At 40.9% G+C, this 18202-nt stretch overlaps 1 protein-coding gene across 7 annotated transcripts; it reads right to left on the minus strand.

The window, feature by feature from the left end:
- Positions 1-724: 724 nt before the first annotated feature.
- On the minus strand, positions 725-16082 carry LOC108606790 (phospholipid-transporting ATPase ID). Of its 7 annotated transcripts, none has more exons than XM_017997235.2 (20): positions 12723-13008; positions 9654-10505; positions 9494-9552; positions 9214-9426; positions 8608-9144; positions 8327-8548; positions 8015-8263; positions 7152-7577; positions 5624-5914; positions 5388-5561; positions 5051-5327; positions 4840-4992; positions 4581-4779; positions 3672-3821; positions 2870-3021; positions 2583-2806; positions 2186-2515; positions 1876-2124; positions 1698-1814; positions 725-1640 (listed from the first exon to the last, which is right to left on the minus strand). In XM_017997235.2, the coding sequence occupies exons 2-20, from the start codon at positions 10444-10446 to the stop codon at positions 1314-1316; spliced, it is 5142 nt and encodes a 1713-aa protein (XP_017852724.1). In that variant the 5' UTR covers positions 10447-10505; positions 12723-13008; the 3' UTR covers positions 725-1313. The 7 variants fall into 7 exon arrangements, with proteins under 7 accessions (XP_017852724.1, XP_017852723.1, XP_017852722.1 ...); XM_017997234.2 differs by having other exon boundaries at positions 4623-4779; positions 6858-7577; XM_017997233.2 differs by having other exon boundaries at positions 6858-7577.
- Positions 16083-18202: the final 2120 nt, after the last annotated feature.

Raw genomic sequence — 18202 nt, forward strand, 5'->3', positions numbered from 1 at the left:
GCTATTTTATCTTTATCGTGGCTACGTATACTAAGCATTAAAATAATATTTGTGTATGTATGTACATAAGTGTATATATATTTGGTTATGCCCCAGCACAGTCTGTAGCTAACTAATTTCGTACTATATGCTAAGCCGCGATCCAATATATATGTATTAACAGGGATTGTAGCTGCTATATAAATATATATATATACTATTTATATAGTAGGTATATAGTTAGGAACACAGATGTGTGGGCAAAGCAATTGCAGCCTTTCTATCTATTCGTGTAGCTCCAAGCGTGTGTGAGTACAGTGAAAGCTCGCAAATAAGAACTGTGTTTTAACAAATAATAATTTGAAAACAGTCGATAAACGTGAAATTTCATTTAGTTTAAAAACATTTCGATTCAAAAATACTTTTTTATTATATTTAAATTAGATTTCGTTAATCTTATTTGCAAAGCATTCACTGTCTGCGTACAGCTTGATATTGATTTTGATAGAAAATTGCTTATACAGCTAGGCATGTATATTTATATTCTAAATATTGTTATTAAGTACAGTTAGTATGAGTAGTTGGCCTGCTTAGTGCTTTAATTTGATTTAGAGTCATCTTTTCACGTAGACACAGCACGACATTTAACAATGATTTAAGTACACTTTCAATTTCATTTGGTATTATCAGAGGTTTTTAGTTTACTTTAAGCTTAAAGTTTAGTAGGGACACGCACACGCATACACTCACACACACACACACAGCAAATGAATGGATAGCTAACATAATTTAATTTAAATGCAACCAAAATTAAATTTTTTACAGCGGGATTCAAAGTGTTTACTAAAACTAACAACGTATTTCATATTTCTTAATTGACTTGAAATATTTATTTGGTATATTTGAGACTGTAAGCATCTAGCACTTATTCGATGCATGGAATAGCATTGATTTGAAATATTTGGGCTGGGAAAACAACTAAAACACATAAACTTATAAATTAAATCACATGTTAAGCTACAAAAAATACTCAAAAATGTAAATAAAAAATCACTTGAAATTCTTTGCTGCACACTCAAAATAAATATTTCCTTTTCCAGCTTAATTAGCACTAAGTTAAGTCGACTACAGACACGCACAAACATGCACACAGCTAATTTTAAAAATATATATGTATACTATATAAATATACTCTTGCTACTACTCACTTAAGCAGTTGATAAAGCTAATACATTTCTTGTTGCTTCTTCTTTTTGTGTTTGTGTGTTGGGTTTGGGTTTGTCGTTTGAAAAACCGTAGAAAATGTCAGTGTTTGGTGTTTCGTGTGTTTTAGTCTACAGATTAATTGTATCCAAGTCCTGGCAGGGCGCACGCGGACTTAGCTCATCGCTGGTTGTGTCCTGTGTATTGTCGGTGTTAAGTCCGATTCTAATATCTGCCATAGATGAATGATTGTGCCGCAAATTTGTAATATTGTTATTGTTGTTGCTGCTGCTGTTGTGATTCTGATGGTGATTTGCCTGCTTGCCATCCGATGTAGCGGAGGAGAGATTATTATGCAGCGCTTGAGTCTTCTTGGTGCCCAGGCCCAGCGGAAAGGCAAAGTCCTGCGGCATCTTGTGCATAATCTTGCCCGATGTAATCAGGCGACCAAAGCCCTCCTATAAAAATATGCCAGTTTGAGAGATGTATAGTTGAATTAGATGTTATAGACTTACCTGATGAGCAAAGGCGTAGCCTGAGCGCACGGAACGGCGGCCACGACGTGAGGACGGCGTGCGCCGCACATCGCTGGAGATGCGTGAGTGCACCTTCTTTAGAGACTTTTGACGTATCTGTGTGTAAACAAGAAGTAAGTGCAATGCATTGAGGAGTGTTAAGCAACGTTTTGGTCACCTTGTCCGACAGACTGGGATGCACATCCAGCAGGTAGAACTTGTAGGCCAGCACTGGTGCCATTAGCATGACTACAGTGATCAGCATGGTCATCCAAAAGGTCATGTCATTGATGGCCTGCGTAAGCGAACCCACATAGGGACCGCCTATGACATAATTGTAAAAATAATCCAGCACAAAATACCAAATCAAGCTGCCCCATATGGTTATATGATTCACAATGGTCCAGTAGGATGTATACAAAGCAATCTGTGAATTTAAATACATGTTTAATATTTAAGTAAGCGCGCTGCTTAGCTTTCATTTTCACCTGCGCTGTGTTATCCACTATTAAGATGGTAGCAACGACAGCACCGAGTGTCATGTGATCGCTCAGTATATAACCATTCTGCGATACGCCATCCTTATAGACGCCATACGGTATGAGGAACAGTATCAATGAGGTAAAGGCGCCATGTAGCACGCTGTAGATAAACTCGCGTATGTTGAAGAGCTCGCTTTTGAGGCCCGGCGTATAGAGACGCGGATACTCGACGCTATTCTTATCCGATACGTCCTGCTCGAAGACGCCCAGTGCCAGCACCGGTAGCGATGTGTAAAACAGATTATATACTGATATGAACATGGGATCAAAGACGGTCTGCAGCAGCAAATGTACAAATATTATTAAATGAAATTATATGGGTTATTGGTATAACATTACTCACCTGTGCACTGAAGCCACAGAATAGTGAGTACCAACAATGGCACAAAGTAAATGCAAAGTTCTTGTAGAAAAAGTAGCGCAAAAACTTGCACATGCGATAATAGGACCAGCGACCATGCACCAGTAATAAACGTTCTAAATAACAAAACTGGGCAATGGCATAATCGCTGGATAGCACCGCCTGTAGACCCTCCTGGCCAGATATGCCCACGCCAATGTGCGCAGCTGCGAGAAACAAATTGGAATATTAGTACTAGTCAAATTGATGCAGCGGATTATGAGCGCTACCTTTGATCATGGACACATCATTGGCGCCATCGCCAATGGCCAGTGTTACGGCATTTTTGGCACGTTTAATTAATTCGACGACCAGCGCCTTTTGCAAAGGTGTAACACGGCAACAGATGACCGCCTTGCACTGCGATGCAATGTCCAAGAATCTAAAAAACAAACACACAAGCAAAACGAAAGTAAATTAATAATTGTCAACAATAAAGTTATATGTAAGCACATTTCATTCAATTTACATATATAAACATCCAAACTTGCACGCAGGCACGCGTAGGCTTCAATGCTTTGAAAGTAACTGTTCTTGCATGTACAGCTAAATCTCTGACTTTAGCTGCTCTCGTGCTCTCTCTTAGTTTCTACCTGCATACACATTTCGCTTAATGCAGACAAAACAAAGCTCAGCTGCAGCTTGTACAGTTAGCACGCGCTCTCTCTCTATATATATCTCTCAGTAACAAAGCAGCGACGCAGCAGCACACAGCGCAGAGCGATAGATCGCCAACAACGCAAGTAGCGCTACTTTCGCATGATTGTGCGCATACATATGTATGTATGTATGCATGTGTGTGGGAGTATACCAAAGACCGATAAGCGAATCATAACTGTTTATTACCGCATTGAAGCTTCTTGCCTGCGTGCAAGTTTGCATTTCTAATAACTTAATTGCAGATTAGTTTCATAATTGTTTTCAGAAAATTGTTTTGAATATAACTCTTGCATTTAGGATGCTAAAATCTATTGAAAATAGATAGAGCTACAAAATTGCTGTGGCTGTAAGCAAATTCAAATCTCTACTCACTTGGATTCCAATTCGGGTGATAAGCAATGCACCAGCGAGTGTCCATTGACCACCAAGGCAAAGCCTGTGCTTTCATCCACCACAACTGGCGGCGCACTGCGTCGGTCTTCAACGCTCTTCGGATCACGGAAGAGATCAGTGCACTCCGCGCTATTGGAAGCATAAATACAGTCAATTTAGGGCTTAGATTATGTTGAGTAATGTGTTAATGAAGAACAAACAACAAAATAATGATTATACGTGCAACAACAACAACAAATGAGTTTGACAGTCAACAGTGAGCGCCAAAAAGCAGCATACAACAGTTAGTCTACAAACAAAACGCTACAGATAAAAAAAGAATTAAAGGCATTGATAACAATTACTTGAACATGAAATGAAAATAACATAACGCTATCAAACAATTAGTCTATGAAATTGCTACAGCAAAATAAAATGAATAAACAATGAACATAGCTTTTTAATTTTTAGTTCGAGTCTTATGTTTATAATGATAGTTTTTACTTGACGGGGCGGAACAAGTACCAATAGAGGGTAACATCCTGTCGAGGAAAATACTTTAAAAAAAAATTTATTAAATGCCGCTATCAAGCAATTGACTAAGACTAACTAATAGAACTACTTAAAGCTAAATCTAAGAAAATTTGTCATCAAATTAAACTGCTTTAATGTCAGTTTACAAACAGATAATGTTTAGATACTGTTAGCAGATAGATAGATAGATAGATAGATAAAGTTAGCTACAGTGTGACTTTCTAGCTGCGACTTTGTTTAAATAATTTGTTTTGTACTTTTAGCTGCACTGCGTATAAATTCTAAATTCTATTTAGATTGCTTGAATTGAATTTGGAAAATTAAGTAATTTGATAATTTGGGATTGCATTTTTTGCGTTGGTTGTGGCCCTCTACCTGTCCGGTCCGCCCTTATTATCCTTAATTTTGGCATCCCACCTAAAGGTAACCACCGATATCGCTGGCGGTGGCTGGCACATAGGTGAACCACTTATAGTAGTCGTATCCTGCATAAAAGCCGATGTTTGTGTCACGGTTGCGCTCATGGGATCCATGCTGCTGCTGCTCCCAGTATTCTGAGTTGTGCCTTCGGAGCCTAAAAAGAATTAAGTAAATTAAAAGAGCTAAACAGTTAACAATTGTTATTGGCACTTGCCACCAGGACGAAAGCGATCGAATATTCTGATGGATTCCTTAAACTGGCGCAGCTGCTTTTCGACTTCCTCCACCGAACTGCCATCGACAATAAACACATCCACCAGTTCATCCGTTAGTAGCTGACACGAGTAGCCAATGTTGATGGCCGTTTCTGCAAGCGAAGTAAGCAAACAAATTGCAAAGCCACTTGATCTAAACTGGAAACGAACCTTGCTTATCGCCTGTTAGCACCCAGATCTTAATGCCTGCATTCTGTAGATTCGCTATAGACTTGGGCACACCGTCCTGCAGCTTATCCTCAATGGCTGTGACACCCACCAGCTGCATATCGCTTTCAATTTCCTCGTACATGGCGTTCAGCTTCTGCTCGCGCGACTCCATCGAAAGTGCCGCCTCCTGCTGACGCTGACGCCATTCGTTGTAATAAGCTTCGCTTAGGCGTCTCTCGGCCAGCACCAGCGTGCGCAGACCTTCACTAGCGAATTTCTATAAGCAACAAGACATAAGAAACAATACAATTGCCTGCAACCCAATGGTTGACTTTACATTCAAATGATCCTGCGTGCGCGCCTTCAGATCCTCTTGGCCGCCATGCAGTCGATCGTATATGACATTATCAGCTCCTTTGCAGTACAAGACCACCGAGTTACCATCCCGCAGTATAACCGACATGCGTTTGCGCACATTATTAAAGTCGAGTATGTGCAGCAGTTCGTATTCCTAGAAGCAAAAATATTAATTGAATTTATCGGTTTAAACCAGGTTGTGTCTGTCTCGCTTACCTCAATGCGACCCATCACTTCAATTGTAATACTGTTTGGTGTGCGTGTGCGAAAGACAAAGCCGAAATTGCGAGCTGCCGACACCAGAGCCGCTTCGTCCGGACTCTGCGCCTGATACTCCAGACGTCCGTTCACTGTTTCAGCCATGACTGTGTGGCAAAGCGACAGCAGACGAAAGAAATTATGCGAATGCTGCTCCTCGGAGCGCACGGCATCGAGCAGCGAGCGATCGTACCAGCGAAAGTCGCTCTCATGGTGCGGATTAGCTGAGAAGTCAACGGGTTCAATGGCCTGAGGAATTGGGCGATCAAAGTGTTTTAGTTTAATAGCTGCAGTTCAGATATGTTGTTATGTTTATTGTTGTATTGTTGAAGCTAAGCAAAAGAGGGCGGGGGCAAAGGCAAGCGTCACATTTATTTACGAATAGAGAGTAGAACGATATAAGGCGAACTAACTTGAGAATACAAATATGATATAGATAAATATATGACGATATACGAGCTGCGGCAATACGATATTCAATAAATGGTGTATAGAAGAAGAGAGAATATGCATAAGCAGTTACTAAGCGGATTCAAATTGAAGCTAGTTACGATATTTGAAATACGATATTCGACATTCGACAATAAATGAGGCTTAGAAGCTTTTCAAGTTACGTAGGCAGATATCAGAGTTGAAGCTAGTTACGATATTCGACAATAAATAATGTTTAGAAGATTTTCAATTTGCATTAGCAGCTATAAAGCAGTTTAAAATTGTAACTTATTTAGTTACGATTATCAAAATACGATATTCGAAATTCGGCTTTAAATGGTGTATAGAAGATGCTAAATTTGCGTTAGCTTATATTAATTAGATTAAAATTGAAGCTAGCTACGATATTCGAAATTGGACTTTAAATGGTGTATAGAATATGCTAAATTTGCGTTAGCTGATATTAATTATATTAATTTGATTAAAATTGAAGCTAGCTACGATATTCGATATACAAAGCATTGAGTTGAGCTTAGTTTATGTAGTGTAGGTGTTGTATAGATGAGTTATAAGTAAGCTTATGAACTAAGAAAGCCGCACACACACAGATAGACACACACACACACATAGAGAGAGAGAGAGAGAGCAAAGCAATGGCGATAGTAACAAGTTTACACAACAGTGAAGCGTGGGTGGTAGTTGGGTGTTTGGAATATTAGTTATTGTTATTGCTGAGTTGAGTTGAGTTGAACATGCATACGTGCACTTTTTGATGTGACGAATTCCAATTAGTGGCAAAGCGGTGTGTGCTTAAAAAACGTTGCTGTGCGCTTTGTGTTTGATTAATTGATGTTGCTGTTGCTGTTGCTTGTCTCTTGTCATGGCAGCGAAATGGCGCACAGCAACCGCTGCTGCTGCTGTTGCTGTTGCAGTTGCTGTTGTTGTCATTCAGCGAGGCATATGAGTTTGATTTGAATTTCAGCTTGCATTTGGTTTGCTGTTGGTGCTGAGCGTGTGACTGTTGCTGTTCTTGTTGTTCAGGCAAAATGTTTACTTTATCGCAGCTGCTGCTTTGCATGGAAACCGCGGACAGCTGCCGACGCATGCGTCTGTTGCCGTCTGTTGAGTTGCGACCGCCGCTGCGGTCAGACGGCGACTGAAGCGTGTCGCCCGCTCCTCCAATACGCCCAATGCGAGTATCCTCCAAGCTGTAGTGCACTTGCTTGCGAGCCAGCGGATTTTCGAGCAAGTGCTGTGGCGACAGCTGTGCGCTGGCAATGTGTCCTTGCAACTGGTCGGCACTATGCGCCAGCTTCGTGCCACCAGCAGCTGTAAGCAGCAGCGCACTCTTCGTGGCGGCGTGCACCTCGGCCTTGTGTATTAATATGGTTGGTGGTGCCGTCGACGGCTTGTCAGGTGTGCGCTCGCTGTGGCTGTGGCTGTGGCGGTGGCTGTTGCTAGTTTGAAATATTGTTTGCTGCTATAACGAGTTAAGTGAGTTCTTTGCTAGGCGCACAATTAAACACACAAGACACACAATATAAATGTTTGTCAAATTACTGCTGCTGCTGCTGCTGCTGTTAATTGCAGGTGCGTGAAGTTAAATGCAACTTTATATTACAAGCAATTGCTTCATTAATAATTTGCCAAGTTCATAAAGTTGCATAAGACTTGAATTCAAGGCAAGTAAACATTTCTGTTGCATAGCCAACAGGCGCGCAGTGCAAAACACACACACACACACATACACACATATATATATAGCGCCAACACCCAGTTAAGCACGCCGGAAAACCACATTAAAGTCGAGCCGGATATCAGTCAGACGTAGACAGCTTAATTGTCTGTTCGTCACACACACACACACACACACACACACACATAGACAGCTAGACAGACATTTAACAATTTACTTACATCGGTTATTTCGATAAGCTCGCCGGTGCGCAAGTCAATGAGATCACCATAGGTGCGTCCATTAATGCTGCACTTATTAAAGGTCATAATATTCTGGGTGAGTGTGCCCGTCTTATCCGAGAAGATATACTGTATCTGGCCCAGCTCCTCGTTGAGTGTCGTGGTGCGTGCTTTGGCATATGTGTGGGTGCGTGCATAGTACATTTCCTCATCCCAGTTAATAAGAAACGACTGTACAAAACGTATGACCTGCAAACAAAGTTACAAGCAATTAAATCTGGAGTCTCAATCCCCACGCTCTGCCGGGCTTACCTCTACTGAAACATAGAGGGATATTGGCACAACAGTGTTTAGGACTATGGCATAGGAGAAGAATACAAGCAGACCGATGACTGTGGCGCCCGAGGCAATCATCTCCTGCGGTATAATATTCTCCCAGGGCAAATACAGCTGAAAATGCTGACCAATCATGCCCTCCCAGACGGCGCAGGCGATGGCAAAGAATGCGCATATGGAGATCAGGAACAGCACAATCTGTCAATTAAATAAACATTAATTTGCTATATATTTCTGTTAAGTGTGTGACACCTTACGCCGATAATAATGAAGTTGAGCAGACGATCGACGCCTGTGCTCTTGAACTGCGTCTTGCCAGAGTTCTGCATCAGCTTGGTGTCCACGCCGGCAAAGACGACAACGCCGTAGCACCATTGCGTATTACGCAGGACACAGCCGCGCAGCAGTATCTTATCATTGTCGAGCGCAAATCGTTGATTCTTCCAGATGAGCGTGCCCTCGAATTTGTTCAACAAATTGTTGGGACGCTCGCATATAATTTCGCCATTGAAATCCCACAGCAAATCGTGCTGATCCGCCAGCTCAGTTGTCTCCATCAGACATTGTTTGGCCTTCAGATTCGTTTCGCCATCCAGCTCGGCCGTCTCAATGAAGCACAAACCATTCGGCTCCGATGTGCTCAACAGCAGCGTGTCCGCCGCCACAAATTGATTATTGTCCAGCCGTATGACGTCGCCCACCTGCACATCCGACCACTTGGCCTCCACCAGTTTGCCATTGCGCAGCGTCTTCGACTTGCGATTGTTCACCTGCGAGTCCGACAGATGCCGTTGCTTAAGCCACAAAAAAAGAGTCGTTAATGGCACGATAAACTAACAGAATTTCTTTTTTTTATGGCTTACAATATCATCGTAGGCATCCTTAACGGCCGTCAATGTGAGCACACCTATCAAAGGTATGGCCGTGGTCACAGGCGTCAGCGAGGATATCGCCGGTATGAGCTGCAGCACCAGCAGGCAGAGGAAATAAAAGTTGGCCAAGCGCTGAAACTGCTCCAGCAAATTGAAGGGCAGAAACGTCAACAGCGAATACTTTGATGTTTTTATATAGTTGTTCTGCCCAAAAGTATAACAAACATTAGTTATAAACATTCAATGTTTTGTTTAAAGTTTTGCAGCTTACGTGATATTTAAACTGTGAGTTAAACTCTTTGTCGTTGGCGCGGATTCTGCGTTCATTGTCTGCAATTAAAGCGTAAAAAATATGTGCGTTTAGTATTAGTTATAAACTTTAGTGTATAACTTATGTTTAAAGCTTATGTTTATGCTCGCCCCCAAATTACCCGAAAAGTAGTAGGAGCTGCGACGTCTGCGCACTTGCGATAGACGCCGCAGATTGCGCGCCGAGGCAAAGGCGGAGATCTGTGCTGGATGCTCGCCGCTTGGACTGCGACTGCGATTGCGACTGTGGCGTCGACTGGGCAGACTGTCGGGTGCACTGCGTCGCCAGCTGGCGAAGCGTTGCAGCATGGACAAACGTGGCTTGGACTGCATGGCTTGGTGCTGCTGCTGCTGCTGCTTGTAGGGCTCCTCCTCTGCCTGCTCCAAATTGTTGGCAGTTCGTTGTTGTGCTGTCGGCGCAGCGGGTGCTGCTTGGGCCAGGCTATAGAAGCTATTGCCGTCTTGGCTGCTGCTGTTCGTATTCATGGGCAGCGGTGTGGCAATCGTCAGCGTAGAGTTGCCAATGTTCATTGTTTCTGGTTGGGCTAGGCGTGCCAGCTGCTCCTCGTGCTCCTCTTGCTCCTCGGCCAGCTGCAGTTGCTCCTCCTCGCAGCGCAAGCGACGGCGCCGTCGTGATCTTTGTGCAAAATGAAACCAACGCCTGCGACGCGTTGCTGCTGCCGCTGCTGCTGCTGGCGTCACCGTTGACGTTATAATGGACGTTGGCGTTACCGGTGGCTGCTCCAGCACCAGCTCCAGCTGCTGCTGCTTTGGCAGCTCTTCATCATCCTCACCCTCCTGCTCCGCCCCATTCACTGCTTGGCCTGTATGCGTGCCCAGCACGCTCAGCTCCAGCGTATCGGGACGCTGGCGCAGACAGTGCGTCGCCTCGCTGCATTTTCGGCCTCCAGGCATAACGCTCTCTCTCTCTCTCTCACTCTCTTTGTCTCTCACTCTCAGTTACATGCTCAATGCTGCGAAATTAGCAAAGCAAGCAGTTGGACATAAACAAATAATTGTTGTTGTTGTTGTCATCGTCGTTGTTGTTGTGGTCACACTTCAGTCTCTCAATCAATCATTGCCACCATTGCAACAATACAAACACAGACATACTTGCATTCCACTAATTGCTGCAATCAACCAGCAGCTGGGTTTTGCCCGCAACTGCTTTGCAACAATTTATTGAACGCTGCGCTGCGTTGCGTTGCATGCGGCGTATGAGTAATAAATAAATATGCAAACACTTTGCGGCGCGCTTATTTGCACTTTGATTTTCAATTGTGTGCCAAGGCACATTTAACTAACTAAACTAAACAACTATAAGAGTTTTGTTTAAATTTGCTGCCCACTGCACTGTTAAACAAATTCATGCTGTGGGAAATTTAAGTTTGAGCTTCATTAAATCCAAACCAGTAGCCAACAAAATGTGTTGCCAAGCTCAGATTACAGTTGCCAAAATGACAAAACATAATTGAAACACATACACACACACACACACATATATACATACATGTGTGCATGTGGTAAACAAATTAGAGGGCAACGAGCAATGCCTGGCGGCTAAGGCTGAGCCAAATTTATTATGAAAATGAAGAATTTGAGCCCTATAATTTATCCAAAATGTGAAATAACAAAACATGTGTGTTATTTATAAATACATGCGCAAAAAATAACATTAAATTACAAATCTATACTTTTTTGTCTCTTTATATATTTTAACTAAAGATTTTCGCATTTCTATTCATATAATTGCATTTGCTTTAAATTTTAAAATTTAATATGCATAAAAATAAAGCAAAAGAGGTTCTAGGAAAATGCATGACTGTAGGCTAGTGTAATCTATATTATTTTATACATACACATACCTATGCGCTTTGTTTTTAGTTAAGGTTAAGGCTAAAGCAACAGGTAAAACAATTTCTAGCCAAGCTGCAACTTAATTTACTATGAAAATACTCGAACAAGCAACTCGGTATTATGACTACATAAATGTTTTATTTTCGATATGCTAACAAAAAAATTCATAAAGTGTGTGTTTCATTTAATCAAGGACATTTGTAAATATTTCAACAAACTCCCAACAGTTTAGGATTATTCTAAAAACTGCATAATCAGAACATTCAATTATAAGTAGTATTGTATTTATTTTAATTGAAGCTGATGTGAAACTGTAAGTCTGTAAAAAGCAAAAGTTTAGGGTCGCTAATGTGTTTCTTATTTGAACGCTCTCTCTCTCTCTCTCTTTTATAGCAATAGGTTTAGTTTTCCTACAACCCGCTCTTGACTTGCGGCTGCTCTTAGCTTCACCTCAAGTGAAAGAGAAAAAGAGCAAAGCGCGTGAAGAGCGTGTTAAACTAACAGCCGGCAAGGCAAGCTACAAGCTCCCCCCACCCCTTGTCGACTCCAGCCCACTTATTTTCACTCTTTACACAGCGGCGTTCTCATGAGTCACGCATGTGTATGAGTGAGTGTTGAACTCCTTTAGCTAATGTTTGGCCAACATTAGCAGCAAGCTACTTTGCATACACTTTGGTATATAAGAAAACAGGGTATGTTGAATTGTTGTAACAGGCGCCAATAAATAGAGGGCACACACTTCGGACTGGCAGGCAAAGTGTATGTGGCAGTTGGCAATGCTCAGCGTTTCGTTAGCTTTTCTGCTGTTGCCGTTTCGTTTCGTTTTGTTCTTTTACTTTTGCACCATGCGTCACCATGGCTTTGGCTTTGGCTGTGTGGCCGGTTCGAAGGGCGGCTACTTGCAAGAACAATTTAACTACAAGCCAAAGCAAGTGTGATGAGGCCAAAGCAAACGAATCGATGAGGGCTCAATAATAATTATGCTGAGGCAGCAGCAAAATATAAATACAACGCCTGGGCGAACGGCGAAGACGTGAGCCAGGCCAGTTGGCAGGTCAAGGCCGTAGCTAATTATTTTAGTTCATTATTTAGCGATTCCTTTCAATTTTTTAACTACCTAAAAGCCACCCCTCTGTTAATGACTACGCCCATGTGAAAGGTGCCAAATGGCAGATGTCAGTGCATCATTCTTAGCTATAGTAGCAACAACAACAACAACAACGACGACGTCGTACAGATGGGACAACAAGCAAACGTTTGTTGTTGTCGTGCTTATGATACTTTTCGTTTTTCTTATATTTTATTTATATTTTTGTTGCCGTGTATTTGCGTACATTTTTAGCACATTTCTTGTTGCACTTTTGCAATGCCTTTTGTTATTGGCAATACTTATGCTTGTTTTTATTGTTTTTTTTTTTGCACTCTAACTTTTGCTTTGGTTTTTTTGTGTTTTTGGTTTTTGTTGGTGTGTGCCCAGCAATTGTTACACACTGTACACAAACATAATTGTATTAAGATATTTGTTTAACTTTCGCCAGCACAAGAAACACAAAATTAAACAACAAAAAAAGAAACAAAATACGCGGAGAGACGGAACGCCTGCCTAAAACGGTAAACAGCGAACGGCGACTGCCAAGCAGCGAGCTGCGACCAAACCAACAAAAACGACGCCAGAGCGTCAGTGCACAGTGGTGACAAGCTGCAAGCTAAATAATAAAAATTATTTCCGAAGGAATGAGCAGCTAGGCACTTGCATTAATATTTCAATTGCAGCTTACATATGCGAGAACATGTGTATATTACTATTTTTGTCACATACTTTTAGGTATGCACTAAGCTTAGCCCATGCAGAAGTAAATTAATCAGTAAAGCAAATTAATAATGATTGATATATACATACATTAAGATTCCATTAAGTCGCCATAGGGGCATATGTATGCAAATTATATTGAATATTGCAGTTTGTTTTCCGCCCACAGTGCAATGTTAACGACGCGTCGCAGCAGCGACGCTGACGCAATGGGCACTAAGCAACTAAACTTACGGTGCCAGGGGACGGAGAGCAATGCCGAGTGAGAGAGCGACGCAGCACAACAATAACAAAAGCAATGACAACAGCAAGCGACGCCAGTACTATTGCCAGGACAACGACAACAAAGACGAAGTGAGCAATACGCAAAAGAGAGAGAATGAGAGTGAGAAAGAGAGAGAGAGTGAGCGCGCTACGCTCGTAATAACATTACAACGGTAATAAAAAGATTTGCAGCGTTGTAAATCCAATTGCTCTGCACTGCACTTGAAAGCTAATCAAGCGTAGTGCATAAATGTATGCAAAGTAGTGTATGCAGCAGTCGTTATGGCCGCACACTAATTATTATTATGCCAAGTTTGTCAAGCGTAAGAAATGAGCGAAATTGCCGAGAGTGTTAAGCTCAATTGTAGAAAAGAGAGTGAGAGCGCGCTTTGTTTGCTTGTAGGAGTAGGAGCGTGTGCACGTGAAAAAGCAAAACAACTTAAAGGCGCAAGAGATTAAATGAATATGGCAAATGCATTTGTTTGGGGGCAGAGCAAGTTGAAGGTGGGGGGCAAGGAATATGAAAATTAAAAATATGGACGCTAAAATTGCACATACACATGCCAAGCATATTAATCGACAGAGTGTGTGTGTGTGTGTGTGTGTGCTTATCCATTCTTGATTGGGTTAGCAACAGAGGGCACACACTTTTGAAAATCGAAGGTTGGGCGCACTTTCACTATTTGCCCATCAATCATTGCAGCAATTTGCAAAGCACAGACACACACATACACACATGTGTGTGCACTTTCTTATAAAAAAATTTCGATTTGAAAACAATCAACGTTTGAGAATTAAAGCGACAAATTTAAATTGCAAATCGAAAGTGGAAAAGCAAAAGCAAAGCAAATTTAATGTAAGTTAATTGCTGTTGTTTTTCAAAAAGTGCAACAGCTACAACAATTGTTAAGTTTATTTAATTATTATATTGCCATATAAATTTATGCTATTTAAAGTTTTAGAAGCAGCATTAAATCAGCAGTAATTAAATTAAATAAACTTAATTTAAGAAGTAATATGCATTGCTATTCAGCATAACTTTGAGACATTATGTTTGTCTTGACTGCTGTCCAAGACATTGCTCTTGTTTACGCACACATGTGTATGTTAACTGTAATTGGTATTAACTGACATTGGCCCAGTTATGTACTTGGTCGGCTGGAAGTCGAAAGCTTGCTTAGCCCTGACACAATTCCACAAAAGCAGCTCCAATCATCCCATTTATGTGCACACATACACACACACATATGTTTGTTTGTTTGCATGCATGTGTGTGTGTGCGCGCGCTTTAATATGACCAGGTGGGTGATGTCTTGTGGCCCACCTTGAGCTTGGCAAAGAAAGCAGACGGTGCATAAAAAGAATAGAGCGAATAAAAATAAAAGCAAGCATGCAGTAAAATGGGATACTAGCAACTTTTTAATACACTTTGACAACATACAAATGCACTTATGCATATGTACATATATTAACATTTAACGAGGCTCATTCATGAAACTCACAACACCCAAAGACAGTAGGACGAACTAACTAGTTTTTCTAGCTGATCAAAGATTACGCGCATATTTTCTATTCTATGCTGCCACTTTAATCCATATAATGGCTTTAATATACACTTGCCATTTCTTTTTGTACAAAATGTAAGTGTATAAAAAATTCGAGTCAAGAAAAGTGCCACAATTTTTTGTCAATTTATTGCGCGCGCCCATTGTGCGAACGTACGAGCGAGCGCAATGAATGAATGAATGACGAAATGAATGAAATGTGTGCAAAGTCAATGAAATGCCAAACGACAACGACAAGCAACAACAATAACAATAACAATAACAACGACAAAAATGTTTCGACCTAATGGAATCATTTCCGTTTTATGTACATTATTGGGTCATGATTTCTACTTTAACTGTATATATACTCTATATATATATCGATGTAATTTTTGCTTGTGCCAACTGTATGGACAGCTCTTATATTAATTGATATTTTTGACTGTGTAGTATCCAATTACAAACGCATTTAGACGAAGCTTGATTACCAACAGCAATAAAAACAACAAATCCCACTAATGTTGCAACATTTTCTGCAAGTATTTTGTGATTTTGTTTTAATTTGCAGGCACACAATAGCGAGACCGAGAGCGAGAGATCTTAATCGGCCAACTATATAGTACACATACATATTTAATTTTCCATTATAGCCGTGACCTCGAAAATAATAAACATAGCATACATATGCATACTATATAAATATAATTATTAGCTATGCATATACTAAAACTATTTTTATATTATATAAAGTTGAACTGCTTGTTTATCAATTGAAGTTTTGCGTACAGAGTCTCGCAAAGTCGCTTAGCGCTTATTGTAACTTTCATGTTTAAAAGTTTCAAATATTATGAAATAAGCAGCACGTAGTGTTGATTTTTTCACTTAAGTTGCAATACATAAATTAAAAGATTTATGCTATTAATTAAAAACATACCTTTAGCCAATTGCGGTCGAGTTTTTGTGCCCATTATGGTGAATTGCTCGCTGTAGCTGAAGAATCCTTGCAAGAATTCAAATATCACTCGCTGAAGTTCACTCGCTCCACAACTGCAACTCGTTGCTTGTGATTTGTGTGTGTGTGTGTGTGTTGATAATGAGTGCGTTTGTACAATTTATAATTGTTTTTTTTATTTTAATTTGATTAATCAGTTTGGTTTAGGGTGCTGCGGCTGGGACTTGGGATCGGCTTGGCTAGCCCGGTGGTCGAGAGTTTAATGTTGCCACTGCAGCAGCTCGGCTGCTTGGCTGCCGGCGTCGATGGCGATGACTCGATGCGTCGTCGACTGTGTGAACGCTACTCGTTGATGTTGATGTGTTGCTGGTAGGACTCGCTTTGTGTACACTTGCTGCTGGACAGACGTTCAACTCCATGTGTTGGCTTTGCCGTAACACCGTCAGCTGTGAATAAAGTTGAGTGACAATGAATGAATAAATGAATAAAGGGCTGGACACTAGCGAGAACCAACTAAAAATTTTGAAATTCTGGTTTTTTGGTTATTGTTTAATAATTAAACTAGTAAAATAAGCAGCTGCTGACACAGCAACAGCAGGCTACGAGAAAGGACACGCCATTAGATTTAGGCAAATGATACACCTACACACACACACACACACGTGCATACTTACGGTTTAATAAGTAGCCGAAAATTTAGCTGACTAAATGTTTCATGCTTTCCCCATGCGTCAAGTCACACGCCGAACTCAAAATTCCAAACTATTCGGGGGTCTCCTCGAATGTTAAAAACAGGTGCCGCCACTATGGCTGAGAATCTATGCCATCGGCGGTACCTTGGAGGACCTTGGTACTGAGCCTGAGGTCAGTTAAATAAGTACTAGGCTTCACAAATGATTGAAGTGACCCACTGAGTGACAGGCTCAGGTTCGAACTGGCTGGCTGGATCCATGGGTGTGTGTATATTTGACGATGACGGCGCGTGGGAAAGTTAACAGCTGTCCAAACTGTATTTTGGGCGCGTCTCTGCATTTTCAATTTGTTAATGCACTTTGCCAATATACACACGTCACTTGAGTGCAACAAAACTAACAAGCCGCCAAATTGCTGTTTATCAAACAAACTGACGCAACCGGCAATTAGGGCTGAGCGGTGGTGGGGGGCGGCTGAACTTGGAACGTGGACAATTATGCATATCAAATGCGAAAAGCCGCAAAAAGTTTGCAAAATGTCATCGAAATTAAAATACGCACACGTTACACTTTTTATTGCTAATGCATTAATAATAGCAATAACACACACACACACACACACAAATAAAATGTGCGTACGTTTAAGCAATTAACTGTACTGATTTCTTCAATGTGACTCATAGCAACGAAGAACAACGATAAAGCAAATGCGATGCGCTTCGATCTCAGCCGACTGCAAGTGCAGTCGACGCAAGCAGCAGCTTCAGCGGCAGCAGAGAGCGAGAGCGCACGTACGCAAGCGTATAACTGTTACTGCCAGTTGAATTGCTTATAAGAGCGCAAACACACACACACACACACACACAAACGAAAGCTAATTAGATTTTAATGAATATTTAAACTTAAACTGATTGAACAAAAAGCAAAGTCAAATAACAGCTATTAAATGCATATTTAATTTATTTACAAATAAATTAGCATGCATAAAGCTAATTACAATATAATAAGAATTTAGAGTGCTAGAGCGCGTTCGCTCTCTCTCTCTCTTTGTTGCGCTCTCTTAAATCAATGTTACTGTAGCTGTAAACTTGCTTTGAATTTATGCGACTGCGACTTGTTAAATAAAGAAAAAAAATTTGCATTAATTTCAATAATTGTCGCTATAAATCAAATCGAAAAGTCATTGTACTGAAAACCGCAAAGAATGTTGCCTTTTGTTTTTGTATGTTTGTATGTGTAGGCAAACCAAACATTAATTGAACCCTTGACGCTTTGTAATATTAATAATAAGTGCGCGACTGACATGCAACAGATAATGCAATAAATAATAAAGTAAAAGACACAAGTCATGCGTAATTTTGTGCGTATGCCCAACTGGAAAACGTGTCAGTTACACATTGGATAATCAGGCATGCAACACACGTGCACCCATTGACTGCCACTAAAAAATGCACGTTACTAGTTTCAACGTAGCAACCAAAATATTAGAATTAAATTAGAAAAACTCAAATGTCGCTGACTTGTTAAAGTGAAGCCATTGATAATAATA

This window comes from Drosophila busckii, chromosome X (genome assembly GCF_011750605.1).
Source record: "Drosophila busckii strain San Diego stock center, stock number 13000-0081.31 chromosome X, ASM1175060v1, whole genome shotgun sequence".
NCBI lineage: Eukaryota > Metazoa > Arthropoda > Insecta > Diptera > Drosophilidae > Drosophila > Drosophila busckii.

Bases quoted from the DNA above. Each gene is read 5' to 3' on its own strand.
- LOC108606790 (XM_017997233.2), bottom strand. From the start codon at position 10,446: ATGCCTGGAGGCCGAAAATGCAGCGAGGCGACGCACTGTCTGCGCCAG. The intron at 9,427-9,493 runs GTAAGCTGCAAA...ACTTTTGGGCAG, and splicing joins ACTCACAGTTTAAATATCAC to AACAACTATATAAAAACATC. The intron at 2,125-2,185 runs GTGAAAATGAAA...TTAAATTCACAG, and splicing joins TAGTGGATAACACAGCGCAG to ATTGCTTTGTATACATCCTA.